The sequence below is a fragment of the Bactrocera tryoni genome, chromosome 1 (assembly GCF_016617805.1).
Source record: "Bactrocera tryoni isolate S06 chromosome 1, CSIRO_BtryS06_freeze2, whole genome shotgun sequence".
NCBI classification, from domain to species: Eukaryota; Metazoa; Arthropoda; class Insecta; order Diptera; family Tephritidae; genus Bactrocera; species Bactrocera tryoni.
Window position 1 is genome coordinate 81148741 of NC_052499.1, and position 23072 is coordinate 81171812.

A 23072-nucleotide genomic window follows, 5' to 3' on the forward strand; every position below is an offset into this window, starting at 1 on the left:
TGCCCGATAGGAAACTTAAAGAGGAAGTTCAATACGCAATTTGAACAAGCTGCGCAAAATAGTTGAAGATCTACAACGAAATACAAAAGCAGGATAACGAAAGAGATATGGCCAACCTATGACAAAATGAAACTAAGGACTTATTAAATAGCTTCAGGAAAAGTATATACAGACTTACAACTAAAAGGACATTGGGTGGTCGAAAAAGTCTTTTCGTATTTCTAATCAAATTTCAACTTATTTTTTTTAATATTTAAAAAGAACGTTAATGAACCAAATATGTACCATTTTTGTCGATCACTTTTTGCAATTTTTCCGCTAGAGACATTATTCCATCAGTGTAAAACTTTTCTGGTTTCTCCGCAAAAACTGCGACAAGTAATTTTCACAGGCTTCTCTTGAAGCCAACTTTACTCCATTAAGGGAGTTCTGCATTGGCCGAAACAAATGTTACTCCCATGGTGCAAGGTCAGGGCTATATGGTGGATGCATCAAAACTTCACAGCCAAGCTCTCACAGTTTTTGCAGAGTTATCAAAGATGTGTGTGGTCCAGCGTTGTCCTGATGGAAGAAGAAGCCTTTTCTGTTGATTAGTTCTGGTCGTTTTTTTTATTGTTTGCTTCAATCTCATCAGTTGTTGACAGTAAAATGCAGAATCAATCGTTCGACCAGGCTGTATCAGCTCATAGTGGATGATTCTTTCACCAAACACTCACAAAACTTCACCAAAACACTCAACCTTTCCACTTTTCATCTCCAGTTACCATTCGCCTCAGACATGGTTCGATTTCATTTTGTTTCAGCAAAGAATCGCAGATGTTAATTCGGTTCATTAAATTTTTCACAGACAATTCATGTGGTACCCAAACATCGAGCTTCTTTTTGTAGCCAGCCCTTTTTAAATGGTTCAAAACCATTTGATGATGAAAGTTAAGTTCCTTAGCGATGTCATGGCTATAGTGACTACTAGTCACTATTTACCATAATTTCATCGACTTTTTCAACGATAAGTCAACCAGAGCAAGGTGCATCGTTCACATCAAAATTTTCAGGGCGGAAGCGAGCGAACTGATACAGCATCGTCTCCGTATACTTCACAAATTTCGTTGGTGGCTTGTGCGGCCTTCTTCCCTTCTTTAAACAAAAATTTCAAAATTTAGCGAATTTCTTCATTATTTTCACGCATTTTTGAACAGCTGCAACTTTTTTTCAACTTCCCCGAATTTAATTTTTTTTTTGGTTAAATGAAGCTTAAAATCTCACCTTTCCAACACTATATGGTGTGACACAATGTGATTGGTAGCACTGGAGATATTCGACTGCAGCGACATCTATTGACAAAATAAAACTATAATATCTTTGCTCACAAAAATATGCTGCGTAGTCTACATTTAATTTTGTGGAAATAAATCTTTTGAAAAAAAAAAAATTAAACTTTGTAACATTTGCAAGCATAAATTGCTGAGCATAAATAAAATTTGCTTAAAATAAACAAAGATTGTGAGAACTTTGTTAGCAACTTATTATATTCAAATTGCTTTCTCGGAAATTGTGCTAAAATATTCACATCCGCTGGCAGCCGAAATGTAGAAACGCGAGAATTTTCCATGAATTTCCTTATCCATGCACATATCGCAATAGAAATAAATAACAACTTTTACTTGGGTTACTTTGAAAGGCCAAAATAACTGACTAAAATAGAAAACAATAACAACGCTTTTGCGCCTAGTGCGAAGTATCGCGGTTGCAATAACGTAACAACTTGCCACATAAATAATTCTTGCCATAACATAAGTGGATTGCAACAGATTGGCGAACATGGCCAAAAACATGACCAGAAACACAGGCACACACCCACGTACGCATAAGTGTTGTACACACGCGCGGGTGCGCACACACACATGCAAAGTGCACCGCACTTGTCGCACCACGAGCACGCATACTAATTTACCAACATACCGCACAACAACAAAAATAACATATGAACAACCAGTGGAAGTTCGAAACCGCCAGCGCATATCTTGAGCGTGTTCGGCAAGCGCAACAACAACACATGGGTCATAACAACACGAGTGTCGAGGGCCACAATCGCGCGTTGTGCAGCAGTAATGCCGCGAGCAACGCGAAAACACGAAAACTAACACCAACTTTTCGACGCTGCAAAACTCACGCCTTCGCCATCGCCGGCAACACCAATGCAACGTGCAACTTTCGCTGCTGCTGCAACAACGCATTTTATTGCTATTACACTTGATACAACTAAAACACTTTTGCAATGATTTAGAAGTACATTTACACACACACACACTCATTTGCATAGTCGAGGGTGACTTACACATGAAAGTTGCTTGAAGTGCAACATTGAGGGGTGTATATTTCAGCAGAATTTCAACACGAGAGGGGAGACAAGCATGTGTGCGTGCTTGATAGGGTTGCATATAGCTCTAGGGAATAATATCATTATTAGTTGTTATTGTAATTGGTAAGGCAACAAGTTACAAACTCGAATGATAACATTCAGAAATTCATCTGTGCTCCCTTATATTGACATTAAATTAACTTCTCGAATAGAAGTGGGTCGGTGCTCCCGTATCCTCTTGTGGTTTACTACTGGATAGCTGGGTCACCGGGTCTGGCCCAAGATCGATCGTCAGAGATCTAGTGATCTCTTTGCCCTCAGTAAGGCTAGCCTCTCCCCAGTTGTAGGGGGTTTTCCAGCCCATAGCCGTATTGGCATCCACCGAGTAAGGCTGGGAATCCTACCAGACGCCATCTGCAGAAGCTGTATGAAAGAAGACGAGATGGAAACAACTCAACTCTTCCTTTTTGACTGTCCCTCGTTTGGAGGTCAAGGCATAAACACTTGGAAGCGCATACCTTCAGACATTCCACCGAACTGGCGGGAATGGAAATTAAACGCCTGTGCATATTTGTATTGACGTTTTGCTAATTTAAAACACTTTTTTTCAATGGCTTCACAAAGGTCTACATATGGCAGTCCACGTGCGATCCCTTTAGATCAGCTATCTAACCTAATCTAACTTTCACTCAATCCTAAAGGTTACAGATGAAGTACAGGTGGCTTAGACTAATTTAATGGGTTTGTATAAGAAACATTCAAACTGGAACTTCACGTAAGCTAATTCTATATTTGTCACCGATATTGATCGGTGCTTAATCTCAGGCGACCCTTCAAGCTTCTGAAATGATGCAGCATCTTCGAGACGGAAGTCTCGGCAGCATAAAGAAGACCAATTTATATAAAAAAAAGGCGACAATCAAGGCAATTATCTCACATCGTTTTACGTCAGCGAATGTCTTTAGAAACAAGGCGGCAGTAGATGTAGCGGCTACCGGAAAGAGGTTGCATATTTACTGGGTTCGAGGCCAGAAAATGTTTCCGGGAAACGAAATAGCTGATGATATTGCCAAAAGTTCCTTTCGTCTGGCAGCCGAACAAGAACAGGAAATACGGAAGTCACTAAAAACGATATACCATGACATTTCTAAAAGGCTGACAATTGGATCAAGGCTAGATGGAATGCTTTAAATACATTAAGGATCGCCAAGAAGATGTGCAAAAGCTCAGGAGAAAACGACTCATGCTTTTTACTCATACGGTCTCGAAAGGACTGCGGGACGGTTGTTGGCCTAATGACAGGTCACAACCTACTGGCATCACATGCGAGCCGAACAACAACGAAACATGCAGAAAAAGCAGGGAAATAAGCATGATAGAGACGTTGGAAGACCTTCTATACTTCTTTGCAGTCTTATTTAGAATTCGCCTTAGATATCTGGAAGCTTTGCAGTCCAAGGGAGTAGTTGAAGTATCAAAATTAAGTATCCAGTCGCCCTTAAAAAATCCCAAAAAGCATTGACGTTTTGTATGACGAATACTTCAGCTTAAATGAAACTTAATCTCCATCTGGCATTACTAAGGACCAATAGGTCTACGGAGCGCGTAACAGAATGCCAGTATTGACAGACCTAACTAAAAGTAACAAGTAGGAACGCACTTGATTTTTGGGAATATTTTATCATAAAGCAAGTAATATATGCTGTATATTGAACTTAATTTTCTATTGACTAGTAACGAGACACGACTGAATATAGAGGAGAGACCCTCCCTCTTTCTATTAGCTTCAACTTTCGTTACGTTACGTTGACGTTGTAATCGATCCTATGTATAGTATATACAGCCCCGGTCTGTTTACTTAGAACCATTTTGGGCAATTAGCCGTCTGTTATTTTTAAGCAGTGTTATTCGCATTGAAAAATGTGTTGAAATTCACACATATATATACATATTAATTTCGTTAAGTATATAATAAATAGTGCAGTTATGTGCATAAAAATGTACTCACATTGTCATAGTTGATAACGCGCTTAGTGTCACCACTACAAATTAGACGCAGCTGAACATTTGAGTTGCCTGAAATGAAAGAAAGAAAGAAAAAAGACAGGACATAATTATTATGGAGAAGTGTGAATGAGTGAAATATTTTTTATAAAAGTTTCGTACATTTTAAACACATTTACAAAGGGGTCAACATGGCAGGCCATTAAAACTAATGCGAAAGGGATGTAGTCATAAAGAGTGTAATGAAAACATTTGCTAAAAACTAAACAAAAAAGCAGCAACAAAGTTGTTGAAAACCCAAATATTAGCCCTCTTTAAATAATATCTATTATAAGTGCTATGTCATTTTCGCTTATCTGCACAGCTTACAATTTGAAAAGTTAACGCCACACAACTATATGCCAGCACGGATACAAAGGCGCATAAACGAGTCCCAAAACCAAAATTCGAGAAAGCAGTCAAGCAGCGAGAATGACTGAAGGCAAAACTTTTGCTTTTATGTGTCAATCAAAAGTGAAACAACTTTCATTTGCATGTGCCATAGTTCAAAAGCTGGCGTTGATGGGAGAGAGGTTGGATGGGGCAGGATCCCTGAACAAGCGTTGCAATTACAAACAACCCCAATTTTTTATTACAGCCCGCTTTGCTTTGCTTTGTTGCAAAATAGTAATTATAATGATAAACAACAACAAACAGACAAGCAAACAAACGTTTTAGAAATAACAGGGTGCTATGAAACCAAAAAAGAGCAAATGTAATTCGGTGATGGACAGCAATTGGAGCAATGTATGCCCATGAAGATTGCATGTATTATCCACCACAGATGAAAAACTTTACAGTTAGTTTTTGGGTAAATGTAGACAGGGCGGCACATAAACTTGAAAAGTAATATATTGCATACAAGAGGTATAATGTAGGAGTAATAATTCCAAGGTACAGTATGAGAGTAGGACGCATTGTAAATACATATTTTCTGAGCTGAACTCAGTTAGGCAGTTTACAACAGAGTCGTTCTTTCCTTTCGCTGTTCGACACCAATGGGAGATTCCAAGTGTAGATCTTCCTTTTCCTCTGCTTCCCCCGATGGGTCCTGCGTCGAATGCTCTCAGAGCTGGAGTGTTTTCGTCCACTCGGACGACATAACCTAACCAGTGCAGTCGCTGTCTCTTTATTCGCTGAACTATGTCAATGTCGTCGTATATTTCGAACAGCTCTTGGTTCCGTCGTCTGCGTTATGCGTATTTCTCTCGAAAACTAGTAACGTCGAGTCATCATGTTATCATCGTTCATGCCGCAGGATGAGGATGATTAGTGACTTATAGAGTTTGGTTTTTGTTCATCGAGAGAGGACTTAACTTCTCAATTGCCTACTCAGTCCGAAGTAGCACCTGTTGGCAAAAGTTATTCTGCGTTATATTTTGAGGCCGGCGTTATTGTTGTTGGTGTTAGTGCTGGTTCCAAGGTAGACGAAATTTTTTCCGACTTCGAAGTTATAACTGTCAACAGTGAGCGAACTCGCGAGTGCGATGACGATTTGTTTGATGACAGGAGATATTTCGTCTTGCCCTCGTTTAGTACCAAACCAATTTGCTTCGCTTCCTTATTCAGTCTAGAGAAAACAGAACTAACGTCGCGGTTGTTGAGGCCAATGATATCAATTTAATCGGCGTACGCCAGCAGTTATACACATATCTTTAGAAAGAAGAAATCAAACGATGTCGCCTTGACACAGAGGAAATTGTGCTAAGTAGGTGACAACTCAGAAAGTTAAAGAACACCGGCATTTGACAAGAGAAACCTTTTGAGAATGGTTCACTTTGTAAAATACCGATTGGTTTTTCTGGTAATTTTTATATTTTGGGTCAATGGACTAATGGTGCGTTTTCCGAAATGAATTATTCAGTATCAAAAACAGAAAAAACCCACAAATCTGAGTGATGACTTTCGTGCTTGCTCAAAAGTCGGTCACTGTAATGCTATACTCGTCGTTGTCTGCAAAAGATGCAGGCCTTTTAGTACGAGCACAGCTTTTACACGCTTCATACACCAATATGGTTGAATCAATCCATAGGAATGTCGAGGTCCTCGGCTAACTTTGTCATGCCAACACGACAATTTAAAGCACTCTTTCCTTAAAATTTGCGATGTTACATAGGTTGCCTTTTATATTTCGGGATAATAGAAAATCGCTTAATATCAAAATATCCTCCTTTCGGATCTATATACCTTTGAACTTATTTTCGAAGCAATTTTTGTTTTCCATGACCTTCACTGTATACTGTATGATTACTCAAAGCACTTCTGCAACATTATCAACAATTCCACAGCCGTGATTTCACCGGAAGCGAAAAATGTCAAATAAACTAGTTTTTCAATTTTACTATTATTTTTTTATTTTGATTAAAAATCGCCAGACAAGCTTTTCACGTCGTGAACAAACAGCGGCCAAACACACACTCATTGACATATGAAGATAAAACTTCACATGAACATTGAAAAAATTGTCATAAATCAAAAAAAAAAAACAGTCCGAGTCAAATTTGATCATATGGTACTTTCCGCAATTGTCTCTCGCTTTCTGCTCAAACTGACTCATTCTGAGACAAAATACGTTATGAAACATTTCAAGTTTATATTTCCAAAAATCTGAATTTGTCTATACTTGAACATATCAACAGCCAGTTTTAATCATGATCTAGTACAAAATACATACATAGGTAGTATATGCCCCTGAAACCCAAACCGAAGCTAAAAGATTTCAGCAACAGAAATAAAGTATCAGTTATGAATAGAATCTTCGGGGAAATTTCCTCGCAAAGTTAGACAGAAGAAATAAGAACAACACTTTGTTTCTTTTTATCTGTCATCTGCATATTAATTTGTCTCATTGTGCAAAGTTGATTATGAGCGAGACGATTTTCTCTTCCTGTCTGCTGTGTGTGACTAAAATTAAGTTAATTTTTTGTATACAACTGCACATGTGCTTTTAAAAGCTTTACCTAGTTAAAGTTTACTAGGAAATTTTTTTTTCATCCTTACAAGGTGAGTCTCATACACCTTGTCACTAGAGCAACAAGAAAATAGCTTTATAAAAATATATGCATGCAAATATAACAATATTATAAGGAAAAAATAAATAGTGAAGAATGAGCATTAAGAAATACACGAACAAGTAAATGCGAGGCACAGCGAAGGGAAAAACGATGTCAGTCAAGAAAATGACGAAAATGAAAATCCCTCAGATTTGTACTTTTAATCGGACAACAAGAATGAAAGTGGCTATACCAACTTGAGTGCTTTTCTGCGTAATAGCAAATACTATAAGAGCACCAGAGAGAGATGGAAACGAAAGCCAGCGCTACAGTCTGAAATGCTGCCATTGATGGCACTAAAACAATGTGCGAAAGTTGTGGAACCGCAAGAAAAAATATTACTTTTTTACGGATTTTGAGGGAAGGCAACTGATTCGAGAAAAAAATCATTATAGACCAAATTGAACCCTGTTTTTGCTGCACACAATGACAGAGAGGTGAAGAGTTCCTACAATTTCAACACACTTTTTATTTTCATGCAAGTTTTAGATAAAGGATTATGGTAGCACCTTCCTACCACACTCATGCACATTACTACGGTATAGGCACTGATCACCATAAACTTTTTTCATCATTTGAAATGTTTCAGTAAACGTTTTCTCCAAGTTTAAAACAAAATTTAATATTTGCTCTTTGTTCAAAATGCATTTTACGACCGATGACCAAAAGCTGCTTTCACTTTTTGATCGATAACATCGATTGTAGTTATCCAATTGTCTTAAATTTTTACGAAATGTCAACAAAAGATCAAACTTTTTATTTCATATACCCACCAATAGGTGGCGCCACCAGAAATAGTTAAATTTAAAAAGTTCTGTTTCTTTTGTGACAGACCTTGTAGGTTCAATATCTATTTTTTTTAGTAAGATGCAAAAGCATATATCTTTTATTTTCTACTGAAGTTAGATGACCATATTTCAATCCAAAATAAATTCAAAAATAAATACATAATATTAGCAAAAAAAAACCACCCAGAAGATTTGGCGAAAATTACTTGAATTCAAGCATATGACGTGATGTGTACCAGGACTTCTTCACCGTCTGTATATGTGTGTAAGTAGGATAACAGCCCGTAGTTGTCGCCGACTTGCCGCAGCCGTCGTCGACATATTAAAAATTCATAGAGCACGGAAACAAGGGAAGTTTTTTTCCATTATCTGGCGGATTTCATTTTTAAATTCCTGCTGCTTTCGGTACTTTCTTGTATTGGTTTTTCCAAACGATGTTGCAAAAAGGTACGCGAAACAAAAAGCGGAATCGTGTATGTATGTTTGGCATTGGTTTGCAGAATAAACAGCGACACTGACATGCCGCTTACCGAGCCGCGCCGAGCTGCAGTGCTGCAAGAACAGCAATAGAGCTAAGCGAGCGCAAAGCTGCAGCGCATATGGCGGAGCATAAAGCGCCGTTGGCATAGCTTGCAATGGGAGCAAAAACAAAATCGCACTGCAAACAAGGATGCGACCTGGAACAGTGCAAAGTGAGACGCGGAAAAACGGAAGTAAGACGATGCACTCATCCGGCTTCCATATGCAAGAAAACGCTTCGCAACATGGCTGGAGAATGTGGTTTTTATTTAAAGCTCAACAAAAAGTGCATGCGAGTGTGTTGGAGCACATGGTGTTTCAATAGGAACGAAGTTAATTTAAAAATATTTAAAGATTGCCAATATTGATCGTTGTATCAAAGATAACACATGGTCCCACTTGACGCTCCCACGCTAAGCACACTGCTCTTTGCAATTTCCCTAGAGATGGATCATCAGACCTTGATAGATCGACATAGCATTGTTCTTCGGAACGTGCGCGCACCGACTGGCTTCGGTAGAGGGCGTTCCTAGCTAACGAACGAGCGGCTGGTCAGTTATCTCCGAGCACCTGGAGAGGAGGTGCAAACCGAAAATGCAGCGTTCGTTAGAGCAGAGATACCCAATTAAATTCTGCGTGAAAGTCGGTAAATCTGCGACTGAAACGTATGATATCCATCAGGCTTACCCAGATGTTGCTTTAGCAAGAAGTGATGTGTTTCAGTGGCCCCAGGCCTTTTAAGGAAGACCGGGAAGAGGTCGCTGATGAAGACCGGAAGAATGAGAAAAATCAAAGTGAAAAAGATGCTCTTTTTTTACATCAAAGGCATCGTCCACCATGAATTTCTTCCACCTGGACAATTCGTCAGCGCCAAGTTTTCCTCAAGAGACTCAAACGAAGGGTCAATCGGGTCTGACAAGATATCGCAGCCGATTGAAAGTTGCCCCACGACAACGCACCGGCTCACACCGCATTCTTGTGAACAGCTACCTAATCAAGGCCGGCATCCCAACGCTTCCGCAGCCCCCTACAGCCCACATCTGGCTTTTTTGTTTTCTTGCCTGAAAAGGCCGATGAAAGGGAATCCAAGCATTCTACTCACTATTCCAGAGAATGCCTTCAATGCTTGGATATCGCGCTCGCAGCTCTGAACCGATGCAGAAGGAGCTTATGTTGAAAGTTTTTAAAGAATTGTAAGTGGCCAAATAAATATTTGTTTCAATCAACTTCTTATTACTTTCCGGACAAACCCTGTATTAATTCCCGTTTCCTCGCTAAGTTCGGCGAAAATGTGTCCACTATGATGTCACAAATTCTGTCTAGCAAAAGCTGGACAGTTCAAAAAAAATCTAGGCATCCTCATATTCCTCGATATAACTTTGGCAACTTGCCATCTGACCATTTAATCTTACTTTAGACTTACGGGCTTCCGCAATAGTGCTTAAAACTGTTTTAGAAGTTTTCTCTTATTTCTTACTCCTCTTTCTTAATTCACGTGAAAGCACCCTTTATTTCACTTGCCAGCCAGCATTTAGCGAAAGTGCTTCTATTTATGTAAGCTGGCATGGCAGTTAGGATGAGTCGCGATAATATCCGTAGGGGAAGCCAAAGCGCGAAACAGCGAGATAAGCGTGAAAGACAAAACAAGCGCAACGGGACAATTGCCAATTCTAATGTGATTTACAGATTATACTTATATATAAGCAGACGAATGAGTGGCACATACGTAAAATGTGAAAAAGTAACGGAATAGCGATTAAACGTTAAATACACTTGACTCCACAGCAAGACTGCCGGAGAAAGCTCGCAAAGCGGATACGAAAATCTGGCAGCGACGTTGCGGTAAATAAATGAAACTGTTTTGGATTTGGAAGTGAGTTAATCTTAACTAAATGCAGACATAGAATAATAGATCATTTTCATTAGTCACTGACTGGCTGCTTTTAGCCGAAAAGTAGTTTCATAGTTTTAAATTTAGTTAAAGAAATATAAAAAAAAATGTTTATTTAATAAATAAATAATTTTATTTAAAACAATTTTGGAGCCTTTAGTTGAATGTTGCGAATAACTTGTGCTAGTTCAACCAGAAAAAATTTGGAAATTAACCAAAAGCTTTCAAGTCAACAAATCTTTCACTTACAGCTTTCTATGAAATCTCCCTCATAAATAGTATATGGTATATTTGAATAAATACCCTTCCTTTTTATTTATAACTGTAATAAATATTAATAAATTTTTATTCCACTCACCGCATGGCGCCTCTGTAGTGAAGAATAAATTCACCAAACCCTGAGAGTAATCAGTTTCAGCTATTCGATGATTTCCACAAATGTTGAGTGTAAACTCATCATTACCGTTGGGAATCTAATGAAAGTACACAAAGGATTGAAAGCGAAAAACGTACATTAAAAATAAAATATGATAGCAATATTTTAAGTGTAATTAATTATAATAAAACTCAACTTTCAACCAAAAATAAGCGGAAATGCACTAATTGGTTTACCTTTATTTGACCAGCGTCGGTGAAATTCGCCTTTTTCAGTTCGAAATTGAAATGAATGTCATCGTTAATTATTTCGCAAGTCTCCTCATTAAAAGTACACATATGTGAGGGACATATAACGTTCGTCGTCCACTGGAATTCGTAATAACAATCTGTAATTGTCTGCAGAATTGGTTTGCCCTGCAATGAAATGAAAAAAAAAAACAATAAATGAGTAAATAGGCTCTTCAAATTATTTTAAAATAAAGATAAATATGACCGGACTAAGAAATATACATATATATACATTGGACAAAAAAGCAAAATACAACAAAAATATTGAACAAAGAATTTGTGTCAAATTTTGTATTTCTACCAAATTTCGTGTGCGGAAGAAGAAGTTAAGCATTTTGGAAAGGCTTACGGTGATTCAGTTTTATCAACGCCACAAGCCTATGAGTGGTACAAAGCCTTCAAAGATGGTCGAAAGATCGTTGAAGACATGCCTCGTTCTGGACAACCTTCGACCTCTTTAACTGATCAAGTTATTAAAAAAGTGAAGGATATGGTGCTTGAAAATCGTCAGGCAAGTATTACAGAGATGGCAAGAGAGCCCGACATCTCTCGCGTGTCTGTTCGAATGATTTTGGTAGATATTTTGGGTATGAAATGCGTTCTTTTCGACTCGTCCCGTTAAAGCTGATTTTTTCTTTTCAAAAATAGTGCCGTAAACTGGTCGCTTTGGACATGATTGCTAGTGCAAATTCCGGTTCCACATTCTTAGAGAGCATTACAAATGCCAATGAGACGTACGTTTAAGAGTTTGACATCCTAACAAGATAGCAATCATCGGAATAAACCAGTTTTCACTCGATCGAAGAGATAAAACAAAATTCGCAGAAGGAGCTGAAGGCCATCTCAAAAAATACTCATACGTGACGTACGTAAGTGAAATTGTTTTATCATTCTGGGTTAAATTTATCGTATTGATTTGTCCCAGAACATTTTCCTCGACCTTTATGGTAACTTAGCCAATTTATGGAACTTAAGGTAAACGTCTCATATCACATTCTTTTAAAAGATGATATAATTAGGCTCATGAAATAGAGCAGAGAAATTTCCATCATCGAGACCTCCAAAAACTAAAACCACGGTCACTTAACGTGGTTTTGGTTTATCCTTAGTTCCTCAGAGTACAAAATGGAATCTATACCACCACATAGCCCTTACTTCAAATTTATTTATCTCATTTCAAGGTCAGAAGTATCCAGGCTTGGAGCACCTACATAGATCAATAATCATTAATGCAAAGAAATTAATTGATCAAAAAGCTATAAAATACAAGATACTATTTAATACTGTGTGAAAGAAATAATAAGACTTTTTTATTTAAATTCCGCACGGAAACACATTCGTTGAAATATCTTTATTTTCTAGGTTGGTATGACTGTCAGAGACGTCTGCAGTACATAAAGTGCATGGGGCGATTTTTACGATGAGTAAAATTATTCAACAAAAAAGTTCAATTAAATTTTGTGTGCGGAATCAAATTATTGGTGTCGAAATATTCAGAATATTGAAAAATGCCTTCGGTGATACTTGTTTGTCGCGTTAAGGGCGGACCATATTCTGGATGGCCATCAACATCAACTGATGATCAACACGTCAATAAAATAAAGAAATTGGTGCTTGAATATCGACAACTAACAGTCAGAGATCTTACTGGCATCGTTAAAAAATCGGAAAGATCAGTGAAAACCATATTGAAATATCATTTAGGCCTAGGGAAGGAAAAGCATATTTGGTTCCAATTTAACACAATTTTATCGAAAAACAACGTCGCGTTAAGCTCTGCGAAATAACGCCTCCCGACTACCAAGTTGTCATGAAACATATTATTACTGGAGATGAGTCTTGAATCTACGCTTACGGTTCGGAAAAAGACGATCAATCGGCCGCATATCGTGGCAAAGTTGAGCCGAAAATACCTACTCAAAACCAGTCAAACGTTATCTTGACAATTTTCTTCGATTATCGAGATGTGGTGTACTCCAAATTCCTTCCGACCGGCTAAACTGCCTACAAAGAATACTATTTGAGTGTTATACGTCGTTTGCGCGAATTTATTCGTAAAAAGAGGCCGACAACTGTTAGTTTTTGCACAACAATAATGTACCGTTGCATTCTGCATTGATTCTTCGTGAGTTTTCGCCAAATTTTCAACCAATATCGTGCCACAACCACCTTATTTATCATCGTGGGACTACTGGCTATTCAGCAAACTCAAACGACCGCTCCGAGAAATCCGTTTTGAGTCAATTGAATAAATTAAACGTGAATCACATTGAAGGTTATTCCAGAAATTGACTTTAAAAACTGTTTCAAGGATTGGGAAAAACGTCAGCCAAAGGAGATTACTTTGAGGATAAATAAATTAAAATGTTTAAAATTATGAACAAAGTCTTTCCATTTTTTGCTCATTGTAGTATATACAAGTATTGGTGTATTGAGTGGACTTATACTCTGATTTTAACATCAAGTCAGTTTTTAATTACAATTAAAATATCCCAGACTCATTGGCAGGTGACAGATAGATCCTTATTTTTACTTAATTACAAAATTTGTCATTTAAAAAATTCAACCAAAAATTTTAACTTTACAGCAAATTCTTACAATTTTTAAGCCAGCGCTTATTTTATTTTTATTTATTCATTCGCTTTGTTGTTTTAAGGCACAAGTTGCACGAAAAAAGCGCAAATAAATGTAAACATATTTAAGCTGACAATTATGATTGCAAATAGCAGTGCACACAATTTAAATGCAGACACACATACATGCTCACACAAATATGTGCATATATTTGCAAATGTTGGAGTCCTTTGCATATGCCGCGCGCACACTCAACGCCGACCACAAAATCGTTCCATAACAATTGAGGACTTGCAGTTACGTCAATAGCGTTTCATAACCGCAGAGGTCACTGCATTTCCAGACACACGCACACAAACACAAAGAGGCGCACAAGAAATGCCAACAGTTGATCGATCAACGGGTGCCTTGACGGCTGACCAGCAAGCAAACAAACCGCCGTTATGGTCATAAAGGGAAAAGCGAATGAAATGGGTGTTACTATATTAAATTACAATTACAAATCAACAGTTGCCATAATCACAACAGCAACCAAATGCAATAAAAACCACACCACCCACACCAATAACAATCAGTACGTTGCCATCCATGCCACAATTGAGTAAGGTGCAGTCATTGCCGACATTATGGCCAATCGGAGTATCACCTGCGGCAACATTCCATAGCAACATTAATATCGGCAAACAATTGCTGAGCCGAGGCATGCACACACACGTGCGTATATATACATACATACTATATGTGAACGGTCGCTGAAATTGATTGGCAGATACATTAATGTTCGGACCACATGACTGAGCCGGGTCAAAGGGAATCGGCATGTCACTAAGTAATTCCACAAACAAGTACATGTTGATATGAATAGTGCAGTTACTGAGTTGAGCCCACTGTTACGATGGATTGAACGATAAGTGAAAACACTGTCTGAAAATGGTTTTCCTGCTCACTAAGTATATTGAGTAATTAGCTGTTTAAATTTCTATTGATATTCATAAATGTCGCTACTAATCAGACGAATACCGAACAGGCGATAGATCGGTGTTGGTCTTCAATATTTATTAAAAAAGTAGTCTCACGATAACTACTGATATTCGAGCAAGCCACAAAGAGACAAAGAGACTATTGTTACTCAGCAGAGTCGGCCAATATCGGTCCCGCTTTAGCCACAGCCATAGTGGTTGTCACCAGCTTAGTCACGCGCTGCTACTTCTCTCTCTATTCTATACCTTGAAACAAACATAAAAGCGAGAGAAATAATATCACATTTGAGTATCGAGTACGAGAATTCTTGATGCAGAATTACGACGACTGCTAAGATGATCATTGCGCCTTTTTTCTGGTGTCTAATGGCGTTCAGAACTTGAATACACGAAATTCTCTTAAGACATTTCGCCTTAAAATGAAAACCTTCAAAAATGCTTTTTATTCAAAGTTTTGAAACTTGTTATTCAGAAGTTACCGAGTCTGCATCTATTAAATATCAAAAGCTGAGAGCTGAGCTAAGTTGAGAGAAAGCCAACGTAATCGGCCTACTGAGCATATTATTCACAACACCATCATCATTATTGAATAATATTCGACCGAATATACCACGTGCAACACGCAGTGAAGAAAATATAACAGCCGTAGCTGAGAGTGTACACGAAGGCCGTGGAGAGTCGATTCGGAACCGTTCGCAGCAACTCGGACTGACCTATGAAACGACTTGGCGCATTTTACGTCGAGATCTTAAATTTAAAGCTTGTGTTAGAACTGAAGCAGCTCGACCTCTTCAAGCGATCCAACGCTTTTGTTCAGCGCTGAGGCCCATTTCTGGCTCAATGGGTATGTAAACAAGCAAAATTGTCACATTTGGGATGAAGAGCAACCTGAAGGGATTCAACAGCTGCCATTTCATCCAGAAAATCCAGTGTGTGGGCCGGTGGAATCCGGTGAGAGCGCCACTGTCAATAGCGACCGTTATCGCGCCATGATAACTGACAATTTGATGCTTGAAATTGGAGCTCGTGATCTCGGCGACATTTGGTCGTAGTTGCGGCCAAAACTTAAAAGATTTAGCCATGTCCGCCTGCCTATCCGTGTGTCTGTTTGCGTTCCTGACTTTTTGGAAAAGCAATCTGAAACTTAGAAACTGGTCATTTTTTCCCTAAGGATGTGCTCATTTCCTTCGTCATTAAATTTGAAGTTTCCGTGTTTTTTCTTTAAAAATGTAGGGAACCTCGAAGTGGATCACCTTTTATATAGCGGTTTCGTGAGCAGGTTATCTAGCGGACGAACTGCGTCGATTTAGCCATGTCCGTCTGCCTGTCCGTGTGTCTGTTTGCGTTCCTGACTTTTTGGAAAAGCAATCTGAAACTTAGAAACTGGTCATTTTTTCCCTAAGGATGTGCTCATTTCCTTCGTCATTAAATTTGAAGTTTCCGTGTTTTTTCTTTAAAAATGTAGGGAACCTCGAAGTGGATCACCTTTTATATAGCGGTTTCGTGAGCAGGTTATCTAGCGGACGAACTGCGTCGATTTAGCCATGTCCGTCTGCCTGTCCGTGTGTCTGTTTGCGTTCCTGACTTTTTGGAAAAGCAATCTGAAACTTAGAAACTGGTCATTTTCTCCCTAAGGATCTGCTTATTTGTCGGAACCGCCGAGATCGGATATAAAATTAAGATAAATATTTTTTTATACCCTTTAAATTGTAGTTTTATATGTATATAACTATGAAGGGTATTATACCTTCGATACAGCCTAAGTTAACGGTTTTTCTCGGTCTCGCGTTGAATTTCTTTAAATAAAGTCATGTCGCTGAAAATACAGATAAAGTAAAAATACTTAATAAACTTATTCAGCGACACCTAGAAATCAAAAAATTGAAGAGCTTCCTAGATATTATATTTCCAAAGAGTAATCTCATCTAACTAAAATACCAAATCCCGAGCATGGCTGATTCGAAGTCACGCAACAATTAACTAACTGGTATAGACACACTGACAGCTCTCCGGATTGCCGATCTCCCACTCACACAAACATGTTCTTTTTCTTACTTTAAATAAAGCTTCACGCACAAATATGTATGAAATACATGTAAGTATGTCTGCAGGAATCAGCCATAATAGAGGCCAAACTATTGCATTGTCAATAACTGCCCTTTACCACTACTGCCATATCGTCCGGTATATCGGCAAGCGGCCATTAAACGTTGTTAAATGACGCATGAGTTAACACCAACGCATGCTGGCTTTAATTGTGGTGAAAAGCGATTACAAGTATAATTAAAAAGTGCCATACTTAACAAAATGGCGACAAATTGCTGAACTTTTAATCAGCCTGCTACAATATCACTTGCATTTGCTTTCGTGTATTGTGTGTATATTTATGTAAGTGTCAATATGAGAATAGTTGTTGTAAAATAGAAGTGCTTACCAGACCGGCGCGCATATCACAGTTGAATTTAATACTAGAGGAGAGTTCCGTATTGCTGTCCGTGGGGCAAGCGCTGCCGCGCAGATAACGTAATTCCGCGACGGTGCGATTGTAGGCGACCAACGAGGCCATTGGGAAACCAAGACTCTGAAAATAAAATAAAATTTTCAATGATAAAAAAAATTAAGTAGATTCACAGGCATAGTTATTGTAAATTCGATAAACTTTGGAGAGTGGCGAATCGAAAAGAAACTGGTATAAATACCATAAAGCTGATTTCCGACTACTATCGGAGTCACAGTCGGCCTGTGGTAAGTAGATTAGCTGTGAATAGTAATACCCAGCCCCCAACCATGGGCTGCAGGAGAGGAGGGCTTGGCTCAAAATGCCTCATGCGTCCAATGAAAGCCCGACGAAGAGACAAACAAATGCCGCCTTTAAATAAACGTCGACAACCCCCACCGGGATTGTACCGAGGGAGGACCTACCCACTTGGGGAGGCAACAAAGCGACATGCACAGACGTTGGCAAAAATCTTGGACAAGGGCTCAACAGAATCGAGGCCTGTAAGATTCTGATTACGATGCAGTGGAAACCCAGACTGGATCAGTATTCTGTAAATAAGAGTGACATCTCATCGAAATAGCTGGCAGGCTAATGCTATTCTCATCTACGTCTCCTTAAAACCCTGACAGGTTTTTAAGTACGTTCAATGCACGTCGCCATATTGACAGTTGAGACGAAATCCTGATTAGTGCCCGAACCTGGCTCCAAACATAAGCTCCCATAAGGTCCTATGTCAACCCTCGCGTGGTCTCCCTTCTTGCATATACATATATCTACGGCGTTTATATAAAAATAATTCAATTTTGACTTAAATTGAAGGATTTGTTCGATAACTTTTTACAATTTTGAAGGTTATTTTATAATGCCACTCTCGTAGAAACCCTCGTCCCTATTGGCAAAAGCTGTGATCTGCGCTTAGACGAATTTTGCATCAGAGAAATAATTCTTCATAGACGGGAACAGTAAGTAATCACTTGGTCTCAGGTCCCGACTGTAACGTGTATCTACTTGTATAATAACTGCTTACCAATTTTCCACAGTTTTTGGTGAATTACTATCGATGTGTATGGCCTGATGTTGTCCTATTGGGACACAATTTCTCTTCAGTAGAGATAGATAAAGATTTCTTTCTCTATTTATAGGACTTTTTTTATATTCGATCGTTTTTATATGGTTCCAAACGGTTTTTTGTACAATGATTTTCTTACTAGACGATTTTCTATAGTTTATCGATATTTTCGAAATTGTATTTGACATCAAAATTACCAGAATGAATTCGGCAAAACCAAAAAGTTAACGTGTACCATAAGCTCTATATACATTTTCAACTGTAACAAAGAGTATCTTTCTAACGCCATTAAGACAAAAAGATCGTACTTTTGCAACACAAGATACAAATTACTAATGCTTTCTATTGAAAAAATAAAGATCTTACTTTTACTCTATATTTTCAATTTTTAAACTATCTTGGGAAGTGTTCGCTTGACTTCTGTCTTTGACTCAAAACTCGTGAGATCTTAGCATGGCGCATTTATTCGGAAAATGGAAATCAATTTTGAAACCTATGTGTGGTCTCATCTCTTTAACAAAAAACATTTATTGCCCCATTCGTGGATGTTGGTTAAGTTTTTTTGTCGAACTTAAATTAATCTCATCTCTCGAAAGTTTTGGTCGTCCTTCTCCACTATGATCATCTTCTGATAAGTATGCTGTCGAACATATGCTTCTATTATGTTGTCTGCATTATACTCGTATTCTATCGACGAATGCCGAAAATTATTGTTTAAATACCACAAAATATTAAGTCTTAAAAAAGGAAAAAAAAGAGAAGTGTCTTTATAGTCAGAGAAACGGTTTTTCGGAACACGTGTATTCATGTATTGTTGTTGTGAAATGTAAAAATATAAATAGTGCATAATATAACAACATAATACTCGTATAGTAAAACTCCGGCATGGAGAGAACAGGAAGAATAGTAGACATAACAGCCGCAACGCGAGAAGTAGTACGTGAAGCAAAGAGCACAAAACTGCTTGCAAACGTAAACAAACTGTATTCTTCTCGTGGCTCATCGTATCGCGTGCGGAGTTCTATTACGTTAGACAAGCTGCTAAGGAAAACATGAAATACGCTCAGTCGACAGCAAGCATTAAACGAAATTCAATTGAACACAACCGAAGCGCTGCTAAATGCATTTCGGATTGAAATTCAAGTAGATTTGCAAAATGAAGCCGCATGCTTTTGAGATTAGTGAATAATTCTTATTTGATGTTATGTCCGCTGTGGCAAGGAAAATGTTCAGCCTGTTACTTTCTACTGAGTCAGATTGTTTTTAGAATGCCAGGTGTCGTATTTATTATGAAATAATAAGAAAACACACTTATTATAACTAAATTACATTGGTACTTGTCGAAAAAAGTTCGAAGTAGACCCCCAAACTACAAAAAATTTGAAAAAGGATCGCCTAACCGACGTTCAGGAAATAAGCAGTGAACTTTGGAATATAAAAAATTGATCTCTTAAGTATTTTACTTACTTTTCCATAATAAGATATCTAACATTTAGTTCTAAATGGAATGTAATCTAGATTAAGATAACTATTCAGACTTGACGTTAGAGGAAAGGCTCAGGAAAGCAGGTACGAAAATCTTATTTCTACTGTTTTTTAATATCTTTCTAATTGATCTTTAGAGTAGTTCTAAACATTGATGATATGAAAAACCTTGAAGAGGTAATGATATATAGTATTCTTTAACAAAATTTTACACACTAACTGGTTTCTAATTTTCAATATAATATTGTCACGTGTGATCCTAGTAGAGGTACTTTTTAATAGCTTTTTTTTGACAGATAACGCGTGGGTTGTGTCAAGCTGTCATATTATTTTTGTTCAGTATTGTTTGACATTTCACAATGGAAAAACCTACGCCTGAACAACCTTTACAAATCGTTCAACTTTATTACGAAAATTCACGTTCTGTAAATAATGCGCACTTCGCTCAACTTATGGTCAACATAATCAGCCTACTGAGCGTACTATTCGCATGCGCTCAGCCATCTTGAGACCCAGCATTCATTATTGGGTAATATTCGACCGAACAGACCACGTCGTATATCTCGTACAGCTCATCGCTCCATCGAATGCGATATTTGCCGTGGCCAACGCGCAAAGAACCATAAATCTTTCGCAGAACCTTTCTCTCGAAAACTCGTAACGTCGAGTCATCATATATTATCATCGCTCATGCCTCTGCACCATTCAGCAGGATGGGGATGATTAGTGACTTATAGAGTTTGGCTTTTGTTCGTCGAGAGAGGACTTAACTTCTCAATTGCCTCCTCAGTCAGAAGTAGCACCTGTTGGCAAGAGCAATCCTGCGTTGGATTTCCAGGCTGACATTGTTGGTGGTGTTAATACTGGTTCCTAAGTAGACGAAATTATCTACGACTTCAAAGCTATGACTGTCAACAGTGACGTGAGCGCCAAGACGCGAGTGCGACGACTGCTTGTGTCATGACAGGAGATATTTCGTCTTGCCCTCGTTCACTGCCAGACCCATTTTCTGTGTTTCCTTGTCCAGCTTGGAGAAAGCAGAACTTACGGCGCGGGTGTTGAGGCCGATGATATCAATATCATGGGCATAAGCCAGCAGCTGTACACTCTTATAGAAGATGGTACCTTCTCTATTTAGTTCTGCAGCTCGAACTATTTTCTCCAGAAGCAGGTTGAAGAAGTTGCACGATAGGGAGTCGCCTTGTCTGACGGAGCTTTTCGTGTTGCTCAACGTCAGTTTACACAGCCGTATTCAGCGAATTAAAAGACAGCGGCTACGCTGGCTAGGTCATGTTGTCCGGATGGACGAAAACACTCCAGCTCTGAAAGTATTCCACGCAGTACCCGCCGGAGGAAGCAGAGGAAGAGGAAGACCAAGTGGAGAAGGACCTGGCTTCGCTTGGAATATCCAATTGGCGCCACGTAGCGAAAAGAAGAAACGGCTGGCGCGCTGTTGTTAACTCGGCTATAATCGCGTAAGCGGTGTCTACGCCAATTAAGAAGAAGAACAGACCACGTCAAGGACGCACTGAAGAAAAAAAGCAGACGTAGCTGAGAGTGTACTCGAAGACCGTGAAGAGTCGAAACATTTTACGTCGAGGTCTTAATTTGAAAGTGTACAAAATACAGTTTGTGCAAGAACTGAAGCCGCTCGACCTTCCAAGCGACATCGCTTCAGTCTATGGGCTCAAGAAAAGTTCTAAGAAGATCCGAATGATGAAATAAGAACGTATTCGTCGATGACCACCGTCATCGCGTCATAACCGACTAGTTGATGTCTTAAAATGAAACTCGTAATCTCGGCGACATTTGGTTTCAACAAGACGGCCCCACTTCCCACACATCGCATCAACCATTGGATTTATTGAGAGAACATTTCAGTGAGCAGATAAGTTCACGTTTTTGGGCGGTCGATTGACCACCAAGATCGCGTGGAGATATGAAAATTCTAAAGTCTATGCGGACAATCTTGCTTCGATTCAGCCTTGGAACAAAATGCGCCATAACCAGTCGCCAGTTACCAGTCGAAATGCTCGAACGAGCCATCGAAAATTGATCTCAACAGATGGACGATCTGAAATGTAGCCACGGCCAACTGTACTTTCGAATGATAATAAACTTCCCCATTAAATTTGAAAAAAAAGCTTTCTTCCATACTCCTTGCCGATGCCTGACAGCACCTCAACACCTTACATCTCAAACCACTTTAGACCAGTTTTGGCATCAGTTCCTAGAATTTCTTCAAAAAACTGTATCAACACACCAGCTGGACACAAAACCTGCTTTTCAATGCACGTAACATAAGCACTATCGAAGCCATTTTTATTTATGAGCAACGCCTTCGGATCACCACAACAGCTGCAGCAACAGTTGTTGTGTCAACCGACACTATGCATAACAACAGAATTTTCGAGTAATCTCAACAAATCGATAAGTGTTTCTTGACAAAAACCAAACACCCAACAAAAGCAACTACAAGAATGGCAACAACACTTTCCAAAAACCACAATGCCACACACTGCTGACAGTGACAACACTTGTGTATACAGCAGCAACAAAGTAGCCACAAATACCACCAGCAGCAGCACACACACACGCACGCGCTCACATGGGGAAGCGCATAAATGGCGAAAAGCAATGCAGGAAGTAATCGTTGTAGCCACAAGCATTAAATGAGGCAGCACTCGCTCAATGCGCACAATTCGGTGCACTTGGCATTGCGATGGACCGGCCAGAGCAACAATATTGAGACTGCGTCGGCCGCAAATCTAGGGCTGCGTGGTCAGCAGCAGCAGCTCTGTGGCTCAGCAGAAATCAGTATCGACAGAATTGCACTGAATTTCGATTTTATGCGCATACCAAAGCAAGTATGTGAGTGTTTGCGTTTCGTCTGCACATACATATGCACATTTGCGTACTTATTAAGAATTATCCTTCCGACCGAAGTGCACAGTTATGTATGCACGTGTGTTTGTGTGTGTGTGTGTGCTTGACCGCAGGCGGTTAAGGAAGCTTAATCCGTATACAACCGCTGTTTTAATGCAAATATGTATGCAAGCTGACTCCGCGTCCGACACAACGGACGAAAATGATGGGTTTGCTACTTATATATGCATGTGGACATAAATAAACACCCTGTAGTACA

The 23072-nt window shown here is 38.9% G+C and overlaps 1 protein-coding gene across 2 annotated transcripts in view; it reads right to left on the reverse strand.

The window, feature by feature from the left end:
* LOC120778535 (cation-independent mannose-6-phosphate receptor) overlaps positions 1-23072 on the reverse strand; it is a 152468-nt gene that overhangs the window by 82918 nt on the left and 46478 nt on the right. For both annotated transcript variants that reach the window (XM_040110381.1, XM_040110390.1), the window contains exons 11-14: positions 17308-17454; positions 11266-11445; positions 11012-11126; positions 4368-4435 (exon numbers count right to left, since the gene is read on the reverse strand). In XM_040110381.1, coding sequence (XP_039966315.1) covers positions 4368-4435; positions 11012-11126; positions 11266-11445; positions 17308-17454 — 510 coding nt within the window. The remainder of the gene's footprint in view (positions 1-4367; positions 4436-11011; positions 11127-11265; positions 11446-17307; positions 17455-23072) is intronic.